Here is a 16,714-nt window from a genome sequence, read left to right as displayed (position 1 = left end):
TTTCTGCGTGAAAGGTTTCTAAAAAAGAAATAAAAAATATGTACTACATCGGTAGCGGTACCGAAAGAATGGTGGCTGACATACTTACTAAACCTACAACACGCATTAAATTCCAAGAATGTGTTCGAGAATTGGGACTACGTTTTGGGGAGGATGTTAGATCATAGATTAGTCGAATTTTATCTAATGACACTATTATAAAAAATAAATGTACTGTCTCCCTGTCTGTTATATGTCTTGTATTAACAAGACGTATTTTATTTCGCATTACCTATATAAATTTCTGATTTCATCTATTTAAAGTAATATTTATCAGTATTGGTAACGCCAATGTTAATCACAAATTCGTATCAACTGGTTTATTACTACTTGGCTCCACATAGTGATAAGCTTTCCTGTTATAAATTAGATATATTATGCAATTAATTTCCCCACACCAAAATGATATATTATCATTCTAATTCAAATGTGATTACATTGCCTTACTTTTTCCGAGTTTAACCTATTTTAATTATCTCAGGCGTTAAAAATAAATGATTTTGAATACCTTCACGTGCGTGCACTTAACTTGTAAACTGGGTTAATAACATATCAGTGTAGGTCCTGTGAATTTTAGATGACGTTTACGATCGCATCTGTAGTAGGTACCTATTATTAAGAATTTAGTTTGATCAAAAACACTGAAATAAAATAAAACTATGTATGCTAACTTCCAAATATTGGGAGACTGCTTATTGGGATTATTGATTATAATTTAATACATATAACAAGCTTCCATACAAAAGTACATCCCCCCCATGACGTTTTACAAAAAGACGCGTCATACACTAACAAAATTGCACATAAAAACAGCGCACTATTCACTATAGTCACATACCTATACATATAAATTACAAATTGGCTCGAAGAAGGAATACAAAGATTAGGCATACGTTCGTTAGAAAAGGATATAAATACATCAACAGTGACAGCTCGAATTGATACGTCGCGAGCGTGGACCGCCGTCGCCATGGCAGTCGAATAAAATGCATTTATTAGTTAAAAAATAATTTAATAGTGTATACTTATTACTAACGTATGAAGTAAATAGTTTTTTTCATACACAGTTAGAGTATAATTTGTACATCGTCTAAAACACAGGAAGGCATTTTATTTATCAAAATACAAACAGTTAGTAAGCCGACTAGCCGCGACAGTGGTTGGAGGTTGACTACGTGAATGTCGGGCAATTATCCTAATTTCTTTTTGCCAATATTGAGCTCAGACAACGTATCTATGTAATAAAAACATCTTAGCATCCCCCATTTCATTTCCTCATGGGACGTACTTTTACAAATATTTTAATATTCCTATGTTGTGTTATACATATTTTTATAGGCGCTTCTTTAAATTCATATAACTGCAGATATATTTTTTGTAGATCTTTTTTATAATTTTTCAAAACAATGTTTATTCTAAACCACTGCCTACTTACTATCTTTGTGCACAAAATAATAATATTTTCAATATGATTTTTTGAACTTAAATATTATCTTGGTCTTTTTCAGCAATTAATGACACCATGCAATACGCCAGCGACACCACCAAATTTTCCTGACGCATTGGCAGCATTTTCACGACTGTCCACTACAGGCAGTCCAAGTAACACAAGTGGGCCATGTGGCAGTGGAGCGGCTGCCCCAGTGTCACCTCTCGCCACACATCCCCCCCCACCGCCACCAACACATGTTCAGATGAATGTGTTTTCAAGCTCTCCAAATTCACAGACAAATTATACACCAATTTCTTGCTCAACTGCAGTAAGTAATATAATTCATATAATAATATTTTATTGTAATTGTGTTCTGGGTCATATCTTGACAATAAAAATATGTAGTTTTATGATTCTTAGACCAAACGCGAATTCCCAGATTGGACTATGTATCTAATATTGCCAGAGATAGACAAAGACTTCCATCTTAGGAGTACTACAACTCAGGAAAAGCATAATGTATTTACGATTTATTACACACATTTTCTGATTATGCACTTATAAACCCATGTTTAAGGTTAAGCAGATTTTAAAAGCCCTAAGTTACTACGAAATTCATTTAATATAATTTCGTCCCTTCACGATTTTTTCAATGTTATGACCACATTCGTTAGTCTATAGATTTTCCAAGTTTAAACTAAGCAATAATATGTGATTGTTTCAGATTAGCAGTGAACATATGCCAAGATAAATTATATCAATTAGTTTAGGAGCATCTATAATTTATTTTTCTAATGGTGCGCAATGTGAGCTGTGGAATTGTGTATGAAATGTATATTACTTTAGGATCACCCTACTGCAGCGTTGATTTGCTGGACAATATTTGGGGTGCTGTATTGTAGTCAATCATGTTAAATATTATTATGAAATTGTATCTATTTATATACAGTGATTTCAGATAGTGCACAATAAATCCTATGAATTGTGTTAATTTTGGTAATCGAAATTGAAATTTATTGTGATTAAAAGAAATATTATTATAAAATGTAATTAAATCATCATTAATAATCATGACTATAATATGCAGAGAGTGGAAAGTTGACAGTCATACTAGGATAATTATTATGTATTAAGATAGAGTTTGGTTTAACTGTGGTCAATAATTTTCATATAATAATATAAGAATTTCATTGACATCAGTTAGTTGCATCCAGTGTTATTGACATATACTGTTTTTGTCATGAAATTCCTAAAAATGTTTCACACTGCATGTCTGTTTAAAACCATGTTGATATTACATGTTATTTTTATTTTATATCTTACTTTTATAAGACACTGCTTTTGACAGTCGCCAATAAAAATATTAAGCATTAGTATGTATTTTTGTGTATGATGATTTTTTTTGTTTATAAAAGACATCGTTATAGAATAAATTTATACATTCTTAATTTTTCACTATGAAAAATCTGCATATGTAAATATATCGTTTAAATTAATATTTGGTGCTTAAATTTGTATAAGAACACAATCTCTTTGAAGTGAATGACAAAAATTAAAAAAAAAATAAACCTTCTTAAGTAATGTTAATGTACAATACCTAAGTGTTGAAACAATGATATAAACCTATCTTCCTCGCTACAAGTTTCATCTGAGATCTAAAAGTGTCATTAGCGAAGCTCTGAGTGTACAATATTTTGTATCCTAACTATATAATAAATACTATGTGATTACCCATTGATTCTAAATTAAACATGTTACAGACATTCGGAACTTACATCACATGTAAGGGAGATGGTTTGTAACAATAAAGGTGTAAATTGGCTAAACAAGTTTCCGAATAATTGAAATTATAAATTTTTGTCCAAAACATTAATCTTGTGTCCCTAGATTATATAAAATAAACTAGTCACTAACAAAATTTTGCATTTTCTGAATATGTTGCGCAAAATATAGTCGGATCACATTTATCGAATCAGCTCTGAAGATATACGTAGTACATAATTATAATTCCGTGTTTAAAATATAACCCTTTATTTATCAACCTATTTATATGTGGCATTCCTTTATTATAGTTTCGTCATTCTGACGGGCCGAGGCGGGGCGCGTTGCAAGGTACTTTGCGTGTTGTAATTCGCTTCGCCGATACGCATTCACGATAATCTTTGGCTAATGGACGCACTTGTTTAAAAAATGTCTTTTAGTAATATGTATAAGGGGCAGATTTTTGCGGCGCGACCCAACCTATCGCGGCTGGTGAACGCAATCCATAATCTCATACTTTTGCTACTGTAACGATATGAGTTTACAATTTACATTATGTTTAAATAAAAATGTAAATTTTAATTTAGAAGATGATTTAAAAGTTTAGGTTGTGCGCAACGGACGATATTTAAATATACATACTTACATCATTTCTATTATGATTACTGTCAAGGTAAGTACAAAGAGTAAAATAATAATTATTGAATAAATAACGCTAAAAACTCACGAAGCGGTATTAACCTGCGCCCCGCGCCCGCCGCGCTTGTGGGGCCACAATTCCTATTAAATGCAAATATATACTTACTTATCTCGAAAATAAATGCACATTTCTCGACGTATTTTACGCCCGCGGCGTGCACGGTTGTACGCGGTACTCGCTGTACCGACGGGCAATTAGTAGAACCGCGCGGGCCGCGGTCAGTATACCGCACCCGCAGCCTCTGTGGTTAGCGCCCGTACTCTGCGGGTAGCGCTCGCGCGCTCAGCGATTGGTAGGTATGCGACTGCAGTAGTCGGCGAGATGTACAGAAATCCGACGCCATTTTGCTCCAGTGGCTTGTTACACTAAGGCTGCGGCATAATGTCCCTCCGTCCATAAGCGTGCGTTCCGTGTGGTGACCGAGCGTACAAAAATTGCCTCGGGCGGGAGGGGTGGCGACAAGTAGTTTAGCATTCTTCTCTCGATAACCTGACATTGCCTAAATAATCTAAAGGTGCAAGGTCAGGGCTATATGGTGGATGCATTAACACCTCCCAGCCAAACTCTTTTAATTTTTGCCGAGGGGCTAAATATGTGTGTGGTGTAGCGTTTCGTGATGAAAGACCACAACCTTTCTATTGATCAATTCCGGCCGCTTTCTCTCAACTTCTTGCTTTAATCTCGTTAGTTGTATTGCCAACAACTCATTTGAGATCCGGATTGCTGGTTCTGCCCGGCTGATTAAAATACCTCATAATGAACAATACCCCTGGGTCCTGCGGTCTAGAGCACTGTACGGCAGCCCTGTCTAGGCTGACGTCCTTGGGCAGCGTTCTGTCACTCTCCTGCGGGTCTCGCAGCGCGTAGTGGCGCAGCGGGCGATCAAAGCGTACCGCACGGTCTCGTTCGAGGCGGCTTGCTTGTTGGCCGGATTCCTGCCCTGGGATCTGGATGCCAGAGCCCTGCCAGATGTCTTTCACCAGCAGGAGGAAGCGTTCAGTCCCGGGCAGCGTCCGGCCTTAAAGGAGGTGGAAGCCATGAAGGCCTCCCTACGGCAAGCCGCCGTGTAGGAGTGGCGTCTCAGGCTGGAGGCCCCGTCAGCGGGGCTCCGGACAGTCGAGGCAGTGCGTTCTCTTTGCCAAGTGACTGGACAAACGCTACGGTACGGCAACTTTTCGGTTAACACAGGTATTCACCGAGCGTGGTTGCTTCGGTGAGTATCTGTACTGGATCGTGGGTACGTAGGTGTCGCCCATGTGTCAGCATTGTGACAAACCGCTCGTTGGATACGGCTCAACATACTTTAAGAGTTGTGTCCAGCCTGGAACGAAGAGTGCAGCGCTCTCAAAGCAGTCGTAGGAGGAGCTCTCTCGCTGCCGGCCGTGGTCGCTTCCATGGTCGGCAGTCAGAGGTCCTGGCGTGCACTGGCGCACTTCTGTGAGATGGTCATTTCACTGAAGGGGTTGCCGAGGGGGATCGGGAGAAGGAGGATCCCTCCCGTCGCCAGAGGAGACCGTAGGAGGCGCCGGGTGGACGACTGACTGGCGTCTCCCGAACTGTGGATTGGGGGCGTTTGGAGAATTCCACCAAGGTATCCCCTGCCTGTCGTAAAAGGTGACTAATAGGGGCCATCAGGGGGTCGTCGGCGACGGCAGGGGGCCGTCCGCCCTTAGTGTACGCTGTGCACATCTTGCACATTGTGGTGACCCCCTGGGATGGACGGCAACATGGAACATAGGCCTCATGCTGTCGTTGCCGCCGAAACGTCCTTCGGTGCGCGGGGACTTATAAGCCCCCAAGTAGGAGATGGGCTGCACTAGGCGGGACCGCACAGGAGCAGCTGCGGATGTAGACTTAGACATTTCCGTCAGAGGAAGCCCGCAGTCGTCTCTAATGCGCCGAAGAGGCCCACCGCGGAGTTTTATTTGGTATGCCGTGCGTTGTACATAGGTTGGGGCCTCGGGCAGGCGATCGTCCGTAGGTCAACATCAAATCCGGGTGGGGCAACGCCGGGTATTAAGGCACGGTGACCCCAACATAATGGCTCAGTCGCCCCCCACGAAGGCTGGGCGGTAGTCATAAGACACATTCTCGGGGAAAACAAAAAAAAAGGTTACATTCTATAAAGCCTGGCCGACCTTTGACCACGATCTTTTTCGTACGTTCTTGTACGTGATCCACTTTTCATCATCTATACTATTATATAAAGCTGAAGAGTTTGTTTGTTTGTTTATTTGTTTGTTTGTTTGTTTGTTTGTTTGAACGCGCTAATCTCAGGAACTACCGGTCCAAACTGAAAAATTCTTTTTGCGTTGGATAGCCCTTTGTTCGTGGAGTGCTATAGGCTATATATCATCACGCTATACCCAATAGGAGCGGAGCAGTAATGGCTAATATCAGGAACTACCGGGCGAAACTGAAAAATTCTTTTTGCGTTGGATAGCCCTTTGTTTGTGGAGTGATATAAATAAATAAAAAATAAATAAAATACTTTATTTATCACGTAGGCGAACAAAGTTGCACTTATGATACGTCAAAACAAAGAATAAGAATAATTATTATTTCTAAACAACTATTAAAATCACTTATATAACTATGGAGATTTTAAATTAGGGATAAAGTTTATACAAAAGACTAGGTACAAACCGAAGTAACCAGCTCGGGCTGGCAAGTAGGGGAAATAGAAGGGTAACGCGTCGCGATCCTCACCGGCGAGGACATGAGCCCTAACCTAGCTAACCTACCAGCCCTTCACTAGCTACCTAAGTGATGACTACCCGAAGAAGAAAGGCAGAAAGAAACTCCGGGCTTTCTTTTTGTCATCAATTGTTCAGTACTTCTTTTGTATTTTTTCCAAGTCTTTCTTGTACATAGTCACAATAGTTATATAAGCTAATGCACGCACATCACCGTTAACATGGGATAAGATGAAATCCAATCGACTAAACCTGGAGCGGCATAAAATAAAATTAGCGATAGCAAATAAAAGAGAACATAGATTCATACTTAAATAACGGCGTACAGCGTGCATATGATATAGGCATGATATAGGCTATATATCATCACACTATGACCAATAGGAGCGGAGCAGTAATGAAACATGTTGCAAAAACGGGGACAATTTATTAGTTATGAGAGCTTCCGTTGCGTGCGCTGCGTAAACGGTTAAAGTTATGCAACAATGATGTATGACGGGATTGTTCCTCTTAAAAAGTTCTAAAAAATATATTATAAAACAAAAGTCCCCCGCTGCATCTGTCTGCCTGAACGTGTTAAACTCAAAAACTACCCAACGTATTAAGAGGAAATTTGGTATGGAGACAGTTTGGGACCCTAGGAAGAACATAGGCTCCCGGGAAACTACTACTTTTATAACGGTAAACTTTAGCCTGAAAAACTTTATAACGCGAGCGGAGCCGCGGGCAAAAGCTAGTCATTTATAAATCTCTTCAAAAATTATTTGGTTTCATTACGTCTCAATAAAGAATAAATAAGTGGGTACTTGGTTCATTAGATTTCTTTGAGTAAGCTCATGTGGCACCAAAATATCGAGGTTTTTGTGTACCCAGCTTTTTTAAATGGATCATAGGTCCCCAACCTACAATTTATAAAAATATACTGGTATATTGAAGTAATCTGTTATATTCAGAATAACAGGAAAATATTTAATAAGAATTACAGTTTTAATAATAAAAAATATAAATATTTGGAGGAACAATGAAAGAAATCCATGGCAAATATTTTTTGACAGAAATGCACAATTTTTTTTTTGACTGAGTAGTATGAAGAGATTAGTTTCTTTTCATTGGCTATTCATTATCCTTGGTTACCTCTGATGTTTCTGTGTGTACTGGTATATCACCAGTGACAAATGTTTGTGGGTAATTAGAGCCAACATTTTCATTGCTTAGCATAGGACTTAAGATATTTGAATGTTTGCTTCTTTTGAATATTAACTACAACAAATATGCATTTCTTAGTTTAACCAAGCTATCATAACAATAAAGCTTTTCTAAATAAAAGCTAAATATAGTTACATAAAACCCCTCAAATTGTTTAAATTAAAATTTTGTTTTGAAGTTAGTATTAGATTACCTTGTACAACCGTGGCCTTTCATAAATCCATAACAATAGAATTGATGTAATAACAACCATAAGACTAAAAAGTAAATAATTAGTTGAGTATGTGTAAGCATCCAGAAATATACTGTACCAGCAATTTATTGTAATACTTTGCATGTTCTGTGATAACTGAAAAAAAGACATTATCTATGCAAGCATAGTGAAAATTTGTGTTCATGCCAATTATAGCCCAAGAATTAAGCTAAGTTATATAGTTTAGCATAGCTCACAGACGATTATGCAATAACTGAATAATTTCTGGGGTCTGAAAACAAGTAAGTATAAAAAAATATTTTAGCTATATGAGGCAACGCAGTATTATAATATATATTAGAGCTAGCTAACTCTGCTTACCTATTGGTCTACAACCAGCATTGATCTGACAATATGGATGTATGCAGTCGAAACCATAGTATTTTCACATAATTTTAGATGTTTACATATTTTTTTTGTTATTTTTTTCTTCGTTATCAGCAATGACGTTTGTAATAAAAACTTCTTAGGTTATCAGTGATTTCCCAAATCCAGTAGTAATAGCAAATATTACAAACGATTTTTATAAATTAGTAAGCAGTGACATTCATCTTAGTAAAAATTCTAGGAAACAAATAGAAATCTGTAAGGTAGGTCTGGGTTAACGAAAGCGGTTATATTCTCTTAGCAGCTCTGCAACATAAAAAAAATAAAATAGGTATTTCAATTGAACCCAGTAGAATTGTAAATGCTTCTTGAAAGACCGCTGCTGCTGACCTAAGCTTTGTAAAATTTAAGATAAAGAACTTCAGAATCAAATACATTAGAGCATTATATAGAAATACCTTAGAGATAAATAATGTTCAATTATCTCTATAATATGTACCAAAATATGTACCTACATTACGGAAAATTACAGATGACTAATAAGCCCTGTGACAGCTGTCAAAGTAACGTGACACTTGACAGATTTGGATATTGTGAAAGAGATGATTACATATCTATGAATCGATTACATACTATCACGATTTTATACGAATGATTACAAATTTGGGTTAAAAATTAATATCTCAACAACTTGTCCACTAGCTCATTCATCTGAGCATTTTTTCAGGTGATTTATTATTTTGCGGTATTACTACTAAAATTATAATAGAAATAGGTATTGATATGGCTGTATAATAGGTAATACCTTCGCTTAAGTAATTTTCAAAAAGTCCTTCAAATTAAAAAAATAATAACAAAATAAGATGACTGACGCAAACAAAACGTATGTGAATGTATCGTAATTTCATAATAATTTTCACTGATTAAATCTTTGTTGTTGATAATTCTTCGGAAGATTTTTGTATGTATACGGAAAAATCTTAAAAACCTCGACTACTGAATAAGCACAAGTGGTATGTACCAATTTGTTTATTTACGTTTCAATGAAACTTGGCCATTACCACTGCTTATATTGAACATACCTCAAAAATAGGGTAGCTAATTTGCATTATCTTTGTAAAGGTTCCTTGATACTATAAACACTAAAATTCAAAGTTTAATATTTTCTAATTATTGTATGGTTCCATCATTGTTTGTTTGTATTCAACTAGGTATGAAGCACGAGAAGCTTTGTTGTGAACATCAATAATTACTATTTATTAAAAATAACCATCACTTTTGAAGGTATTTGAATTTTAAATTGCTGGATACGATATGTAAATAATAATATTTTAATAAGTTGCGAAGTGTACATGGGGTAAGTTGTACACATTGTTTACAATCCTATAAAAGCTAGCACATCTTATATAAGCCTGAAATATATAGGGACTTGTTTGATTCAAGTATAAACTATTAAATAATAAGCTAATAATAATTAAATAGTAAACTATATAAATATCAAGAATTATCCATTGTGATAAAATAAACAAATTTTATTGTAATTTCGTCTAGAATTAAAATTGTGAAAGAGGAAATTATGGACATAGTGATAATTAAAATAAACTCAAAGAAAATGATAATATGTTTCTATGTAATGTTGAATGATGCTTGTATTTTTTTTCATTTATTTTTTAAAATATGATATTTAATAGTTTTTTTTTTCATTCAGGGTTCAACAAAATGGTGAAAGAAGACATATTGCTTGGACTCGACATGGGGAGACTAGAAATAGAACCACTTAAAGTTAATAAATGTAGAAATCAAGATGGTGACCTTGAACCAAAATTTATTTCAAGAAACATTCATAAGAATAGTTTTATACAGCAAAAATGTTGTTGTCCTTCTTTAAGAAAGCGAACAAATGTAGCTATTTCCAAAAGAAAAACAAGCAAAATTCTCAAAGAACCAATGCTGCGAATATTGAAATGTGGGAATGGTCATGGTATTTTAAGTACAGAGAGTCAATCACATTTACAATATAATGTCTTAAATTCTGACACATTAAATTTATGCACTCTTGTTCAAAACTGCAATCAATTAAAAATATCCTCAGACTCAAATGAAATACATAAGGAAGAGAAAAATATCAGTAATGAAACTAAGTGGTGGAGAAATGATATTTCTGCAGCCAAAGAGAACAAAGAGGCTAGGCAAAGTAATAACACCAGCAGTTGCTCTCAGCAAGCTCTCAATCCACCTTGTGATGTTACTATTGATGAACTGGCAAGTTACTTTGAAACATTAGTTCACATACCTAAGAAGATGTCATCTATGGCTGAAATGATGTATATTTAATTGTATTTTTTTTTCTGAATGGTACAATGTGGTCCAATACATTATTTTTACTTTTAAGTTTCCTATGTGTGTAAACCTGGTGTCACTTGTTAAATGCCATGATATGAAGCTGGGTTTCTCTATTTGGGATGCAAGCACACCCAGGGTTTAAGAATAAAATCATGATATGTTAATAAAATTCTCATAATGACAGCTAACTGGTTGGTCACAGATACTTGTGAGTTGTGGCAGTCTTTGTAACAAGAATGAACTTCAGCAATATTATAAATTTATTTGTGATATAATACTGCATAATTTATGTATACTTTTCTTTTATGTATTTACCATCTTTTTTTCTAAGAGATATGCCATTGTATTGGTAATTTTAGGGACATGTGGGGCTACAACTTGGTAGTTATCCTAACACAAGGATATGTAAATACCAGAGAGAATGGTGGCATATTTTCTGTTGTATTTTTGTTTGAAATCAATTAAACTTTAATTACGAACAATATAATTACAAACATACCAAAAAATAAACACATGTAGTCAGTTATGAACTGAAAATAATTTAATGTAAATGTAAAAAAATGGATTCATTTTACATGAAGAGACTGGCAAAATAAATGTGAGGTTCTGATATTCTTTCATATTTGCAGTTCTAGTTGATGTTAGCATGAAGATTAATTTTTTTTTTTGTATTTATGATTCTAATATAAAATTATGGGCTTCTAAAGAAATTAGGTCAGAGATGTAAGGTTTTTTCCGAAACTGTTTTTAAATTAACTAGTTTACAATAAAGTTTTAGTATATTTTTTAAAGAGTCTAAACTCATTTGTCTCCTCAATAAGGATTACAGAAAATCCCACTACCTCCTTACATTGTACAAAGCCATTACATAGTTAATCGAGATTACATTAATTAGTAATTGGAATTACGCGATTACTTTGCGAGTTCGTTCCATCTTTATTCATATTTGAAAAAGATCCTAAAATCTAATTTAAAGTAAAAATATGTTGCCTTAAACCTAATTTTGAGAATTTTCCTAAAATCACAACAAATTTTCAAATACATGTCCAAAATCTGATTTATAAATCAAAATAAAACTATATGTTGAATGATGTACACATTTTATTTCATCCATTGAATATTCATAGATACATGGGAAAAAAGTAATCGTTAATTAATCAACCAAATAGAAATACTAAATTGCGTTTGTAAATCCAATTATAACAAATTACAAAATGATAATGTAAGCTTTTATTGAATTTAGGGACAACTTATGCCGGCGATTAGCAATTGTTATCCCGATTATATTTTGTAATTGTAATCCCGATTACATTTTGTAATTGTAATCCCGATTACATTTTGTAATTGTTATCCCGATTACATTTCCTAATTGTAATCCCGATTACATTTTGTAATTGTAATCCCGATTACATTTTGTAATTGTAATCCCGATTACATTTTGTAATTGTAATCCCGATTACATTTTGTAATTGTAATCCCGATTTCATTTTGTAATTGTAATCCCGACTACATTTTGTAATTGTAAAATAAATAAAAATCTATTTAGAGAAGTTGTTACAATTCTCGTTCTAAGTGTTTATTAGAAGAAAAAATATCATATCTACGCAATGAACCATTTGCATTTACTGTAAATTATAGTTGAAGAAGCGACCCCCGAAAAACTTTTCATTTATGACATAATTTTTTTAAAAGCCCATAATTTTATAACTACACGTCAAATAAAAACAATAAGTACCAAATATACACGCTCACATCTACTAAAATTGCAAATAAGATGAACATTAATGAATTTCAGAACCCCACATTTATTTTATCATTTCTTTCCCTGTTCGCTTCACGTAAAATACATCTAAGGTTAATGCTCAAGCTGAATCTTTTAATACTCTCAAACAATAGATTGCACAAAAGTCTGGCACCAGGGTTAGGCAACAACTAAGTATATTCTCCTAAAAAAATTATCTTGCTGTGTTTTACTAATATGTATATCATAGAATATGATTAAATGGTTATTATGCAAACAAAAGACAACTGACTTCATTTGCTTTTTTTTAAGATAGTTTTCAGTGGATTCCAGGGTATTGGTTTCGTGAATACGTTTCTATTGGTTTTGTAGATAAATCGACCCCCAATACAAAGTTTTGTTATGTTTGAAAGAAAACGGGAGTCGCATTACCTTGTCTCGATATTGTGCTTAGTTACTTCTCGTGGTGTGGCAAAAGAAAATTTTTAGACATAATAAATAATCAAACTGCTTAAAAACCATATAAATCGAATGTTTTATGGTTCACATATAAGTACTTACCCAATATAGGCGGTTAGATACATATCTATCAATATAAACCTATTAGCACATCATTAGGTATTCCTACGTCTATAAAAAGACTCACAGGGTTATTATTACATATTATACTTTATTGTGCTTGTCCTGAAAGTGGTTTTGCGGCTCGATCATTCTACCGCAAATATCAAATAAAAAATCGTACTACGCTTCTCAACCTTGGTTCACGTAGATATCAGATAAGTTCTAATAAAGTAATCTATAAGATACGATATGTTCATTCGTATAATTATGAAAAATCTATAAATAGACCTAAATACTTTATTGGAAATTGTATTTTTATTTTTATTATCTCGGTACCTGCATATTATTATGGTTGTAATAACTATACAGCATATTATTTAGGGGAGAGCAATAAACATTACCCTGGACTTTTTAACGATTAATACTGATTACTAGAGCTACCCATATGTAAATAAAATTTAATGAAACAAAAGTCGACTAATATTACTAAGCTTTAGAGAGACGTGGCAACATGTAAAGGGGGCGCAAGGCTACAGGACGATCATGATTTTGTATTTTTTTTTCTTTCGGAAACAATACATACTTTTTTTCTGAATTAAATGCACTCTTATTCCTGACAATTTACCTTAATCAATCTGTCACGGTCGTTTGAATAGTTGGGCATGAAAGCGAAACAAATGACTTTTATAATATTAGTTAGGACACTTGGTGAATCCCCTGGCTCCCTCTTTCTAACATCAAATTGAAGGGGGCGTGCGCATTTCTATTTTAGGCAGCAGGGTGGCGTAACAAAAAATACTTCGGGAGCCCCTGGTTTAGAGCGTTTCGGTAAGATTATTTCTATTTAGGATGAAATAGCCGGGAATAAGATGTGATGGGCAAACTGGCATGATGACCTTAAGTTAACTTTACCATGTTTAAAATAATAAGATTTTTTTTAGAAAGTAGGCAATAGTGCCCTCGTCCCGTAGTACATAATATATATATATATCGATGCCTCGTCCTTACCCCCAATTATATAACAAGGAGGTATAATGCCTTTACTATCTACATTACATATCTACCGGCGCGGCACGGCGCGGCGCGGCGTTGACTTATTTAAGCTGAGTTGTCCATTGCATTAACGATGCTGTATAAAATGAAAGCGCATTAAAACCGCTAATGACAACTTCTGAAGGATGGTTTCTCACTCACGATACGACATAACACAAATAAACATTATGTAGGTAGGAGTTTGCTAAGAAACTATGAACGAACAATATAATCGACTTTGTTAGTCGTGTTATTATGCTCATATTATGCACATAATAGAAAAAAAAATTAAGGCTACTATTAATTGAAGTAATGTAATATTATTAAACTGTTTCTTTTTGTTAGTAAGAAATAAACTCAACCGAGCCAATATAAAAAGAATCGAAAATTTTATTTGGTTTTGTCAAGTTCTCATTTGAATCTTTGAATGTCAAGGTTCCATATCAAATAAATTAAAAATGGTACCAAATTAGAGCTAAAGAAAAGACGTCGAAACAACAAGTGTCCGGTTGTAAACCGATCAATCGTTGTCAGGGGGAATTAATTTTTTTTATATTTATAGATAAGCGATAAATTGACATACTTACTTAGACCTTAGTTAAAAATTCATTCATAAAACCCGCATTCAAGCAGGCACGGTAAAATAGTCGACGCTCGAACGCTCTCACATGTGTCCCACGCGTCGCAAAATATATTTTTTCCGAGGTGTCCGGGGAAAAACCCAAATTTCGCCCAAATGTCCGGGATTTTTGCCGTTTATCCGGCGTCAGCAATTTATGTGATGGTAGCCCTAGTCGCATTCAACTCAAAAAGTATCCAACAGGTTTAAATGTAATTTGGTATGGAGTTAATCTGAGACTCTGGGTAGAAAATTGACAACTTTTTATCCTGAGAAAATATATAGCGTGACTTTTATACTTAACAAAAATCTAAGCCCGGAAAAAGATTATCACGCGGGCGGAGCCGCGAGCAAAACACAAAACCACAACTGATATGTAAGTATTGCACGCAATACGACTATCGCGCTGAAGTGTTCTCCTCGCCTACCCCTAAAAAGGGGAAAGGCGTGTTACCTAAGATGTTTTTATTACATAGATAGGTACGTTGTCCGAGCTCAATAGTGGCAAGACGAATGTAAGGTAATTGCCCGACTTAACGGCCAATGAGCGTGCGGCACTAACGTTGCTACGTAACCGTCGATGTATATATATCCTTTTCTAACCAATGTATTCTGCATCTTTTTATTCTTTCTTCGAGCCAATTTGTAATTATATGTACAGGTACGTGAATATAGCAAATAGTGCGCCGTTTTTATGTGGCATTTTGTTAGTGTATGACGCGTCTATTTGTAAAACGTCATTGCGTGTTGCCATATACTTATAACGTATGTGCGTAAAAGTAAGAAGTGAGTACATAAGTAGATTCAACTTTAAACCCAACGTAAAAACACAAATGATATGTTTCGCTTGCGGTACGACTATGGCGCTTAGGTGTTACACTTATGCCTACCCTTGAAAAGCGGAAAAAGTGTGATGCAACATCTATATATAAATATAAAAGAAAGTCGTGTTAGTTACACTATTTATAACTCAAGAACGGCTGAACCGATTTGGCTAAAAATTAGTAGATACTTTTTACTATTATATGAAGCTGAAGAGATTGTTTGTTTGTTTGAACGCGTTAATCTCAGGAACTAATGGTTCGAACTGAAAAAATATTTTAGTGTTGAATAGCCCACTTATCGAGGAAGGCTATATATCATCTCGCTATGATCAAAAGGAGCGGAGCAGTAATGAAAATTGTTTCTAAAACGGCATAACTTTTGAGAGATTAAATTGCGTGTGCTGCGAAAACGGTTAAAATTTTGTAACAATAATGTATGACAAAATTATTCCTCTTAAAAAATACTTTATAAAACAAAGACCCCAGCCACATTTGTCTACCTGACTGAACGCGATAAACTCAAAAACTACCCTACGGATTTCTAGTTTGATATGGAGATAGTTCGAGACCCTGGAAAAGATTTAGGCTTCTTTCTATCCCGGAAAAATATATAGAGTGACTGTTATCAACGGAAAACTTTATCCCGAAAAACTATATCACGTGGACGGAGCCGCAGGCAAAAGCTAGTATAAGATATACTTACGTATGTAAGTAAAAATGTAACTACTAAAATAACTAAAAAGTATACAGTAAATTACTAAAAAGTATAAAGGTTAAAAACTCAGAGTTAAAATTAGCAGTAGCGTCCACCAAATTGATGCCTTTCTTGCCTTTAACGCCATTGCCCGTAACTCAGAGCTCATAATGAAATGAAGCATAAACTATATAAAGGTAATCTATGGTTCTTGAGTCTTAAAATGTTACCACATAAATTGTAATTACCGAGAACGATAGTAATTTTGCCTTAAGGCGATACCTCAAGGTCCATTTTCATACATTTTGTTTCACCTTTAATCTGGGTAACTAAACAAGTATTGGCAAGTAAAGAATTTAAATTCACGTCTAGTTAGTGATAAGTTTTCGCAGTTGAAAGAAAAACGTAAAAATAATTAATAATCATGGATATTTCGGCCTTTAAAATTTCGTCATATTAAATTCTTGTTTAGTTACCCAGATTAAA

The 16,714-nt window shown here is 34.9% G+C and overlaps 2 protein-coding genes and 1 long non-coding RNA gene across 7 annotated transcripts in view; 2 read left to right on the top strand and 1 right to left on the bottom strand.

Annotated features, from left to right (window-relative positions):
- The window catches only part of LOC115449486 (UBA-like domain-containing protein 1), a gene marked incomplete in the record, with an annotated part of 6,263 nt that extends 3,062 nt beyond the window's left edge, over positions 1-3,201 (top strand). Inside the window, 2 exon segments of the mRNA XM_037438918.1 lie at positions 1,548-1,799; positions 2,196-3,201. Coding sequence (XP_037294815.1) covers positions 1,548-1,799; positions 2,196-2,222 — 279 coding nt within the window.
- Positions 3,202-7,554: 4,353 nt separating this feature from the next.
- Positions 7,555-8,977, bottom strand: LOC115449487. Of its 2 annotated transcripts, none has more exons than XR_005112393.1 (2): positions 8,409-8,977; positions 7,555-8,319 (listed from the first exon to the last, which is right to left on the bottom strand). It is a non-coding gene; the product is annotated as an uncharacterized LOC115449487 (long non-coding RNA). The 2 variants fall into 2 exon arrangements; XR_005112394.1 differs by having other exon boundaries at positions 7,555-8,183.
- Positions 8,978-9,253: 276 nt separating this feature from the next.
- LOC115449488 lies at positions 9,254-13,366 on the top strand. Of its 4 annotated transcripts, none has more exons than XM_030177328.2 (2): positions 9,254-9,427; positions 10,123-13,366. In XM_030177328.2, exon 2 carries the CDS (start codon positions 10,134-10,136, stop codon positions 10,746-10,748), a length of 615 nt encoding a protein of 204 aa, XP_030033188.1. In that variant the 5' UTR covers positions 9,254-9,427; positions 10,123-10,133; the 3' UTR covers positions 10,749-13,366. The 4 variants fall into 4 exon arrangements, with proteins under 4 accessions (XP_030033188.1, XP_030033189.1, XP_030033190.1 ...); XM_030177329.2 differs by having other exon boundaries at positions 9,279-9,297; XM_030177330.2 differs by lacking the exon at positions 9,254-9,427 and adding an exon at positions 9,678-9,698.
- Positions 13,367-16,714: the final 3,348 nt, after the last annotated feature.

The sequence above is a fragment of the Manduca sexta genome, chromosome 15 (assembly GCF_014839805.1).
Source record: "Manduca sexta isolate Smith_Timp_Sample1 chromosome 15, JHU_Msex_v1.0, whole genome shotgun sequence".
Classification (NCBI taxonomy): Eukaryota; Metazoa; Arthropoda; class Insecta; order Lepidoptera; family Sphingidae; genus Manduca; species Manduca sexta.
Note: the sequence above shows the minus strand (reverse complement) of the source record. Positions and strands in the feature narration are given on the sequence as shown.

What these genes read in the sequence shown, in the direction of transcription:
- LOC115449488 (XM_030177328.2), top strand. Translation starts at nt 10,134, where the DNA reads ATGGTGAAAGAAGACATATTGCTTGGACTCGACATGGGGAGACTAGAA.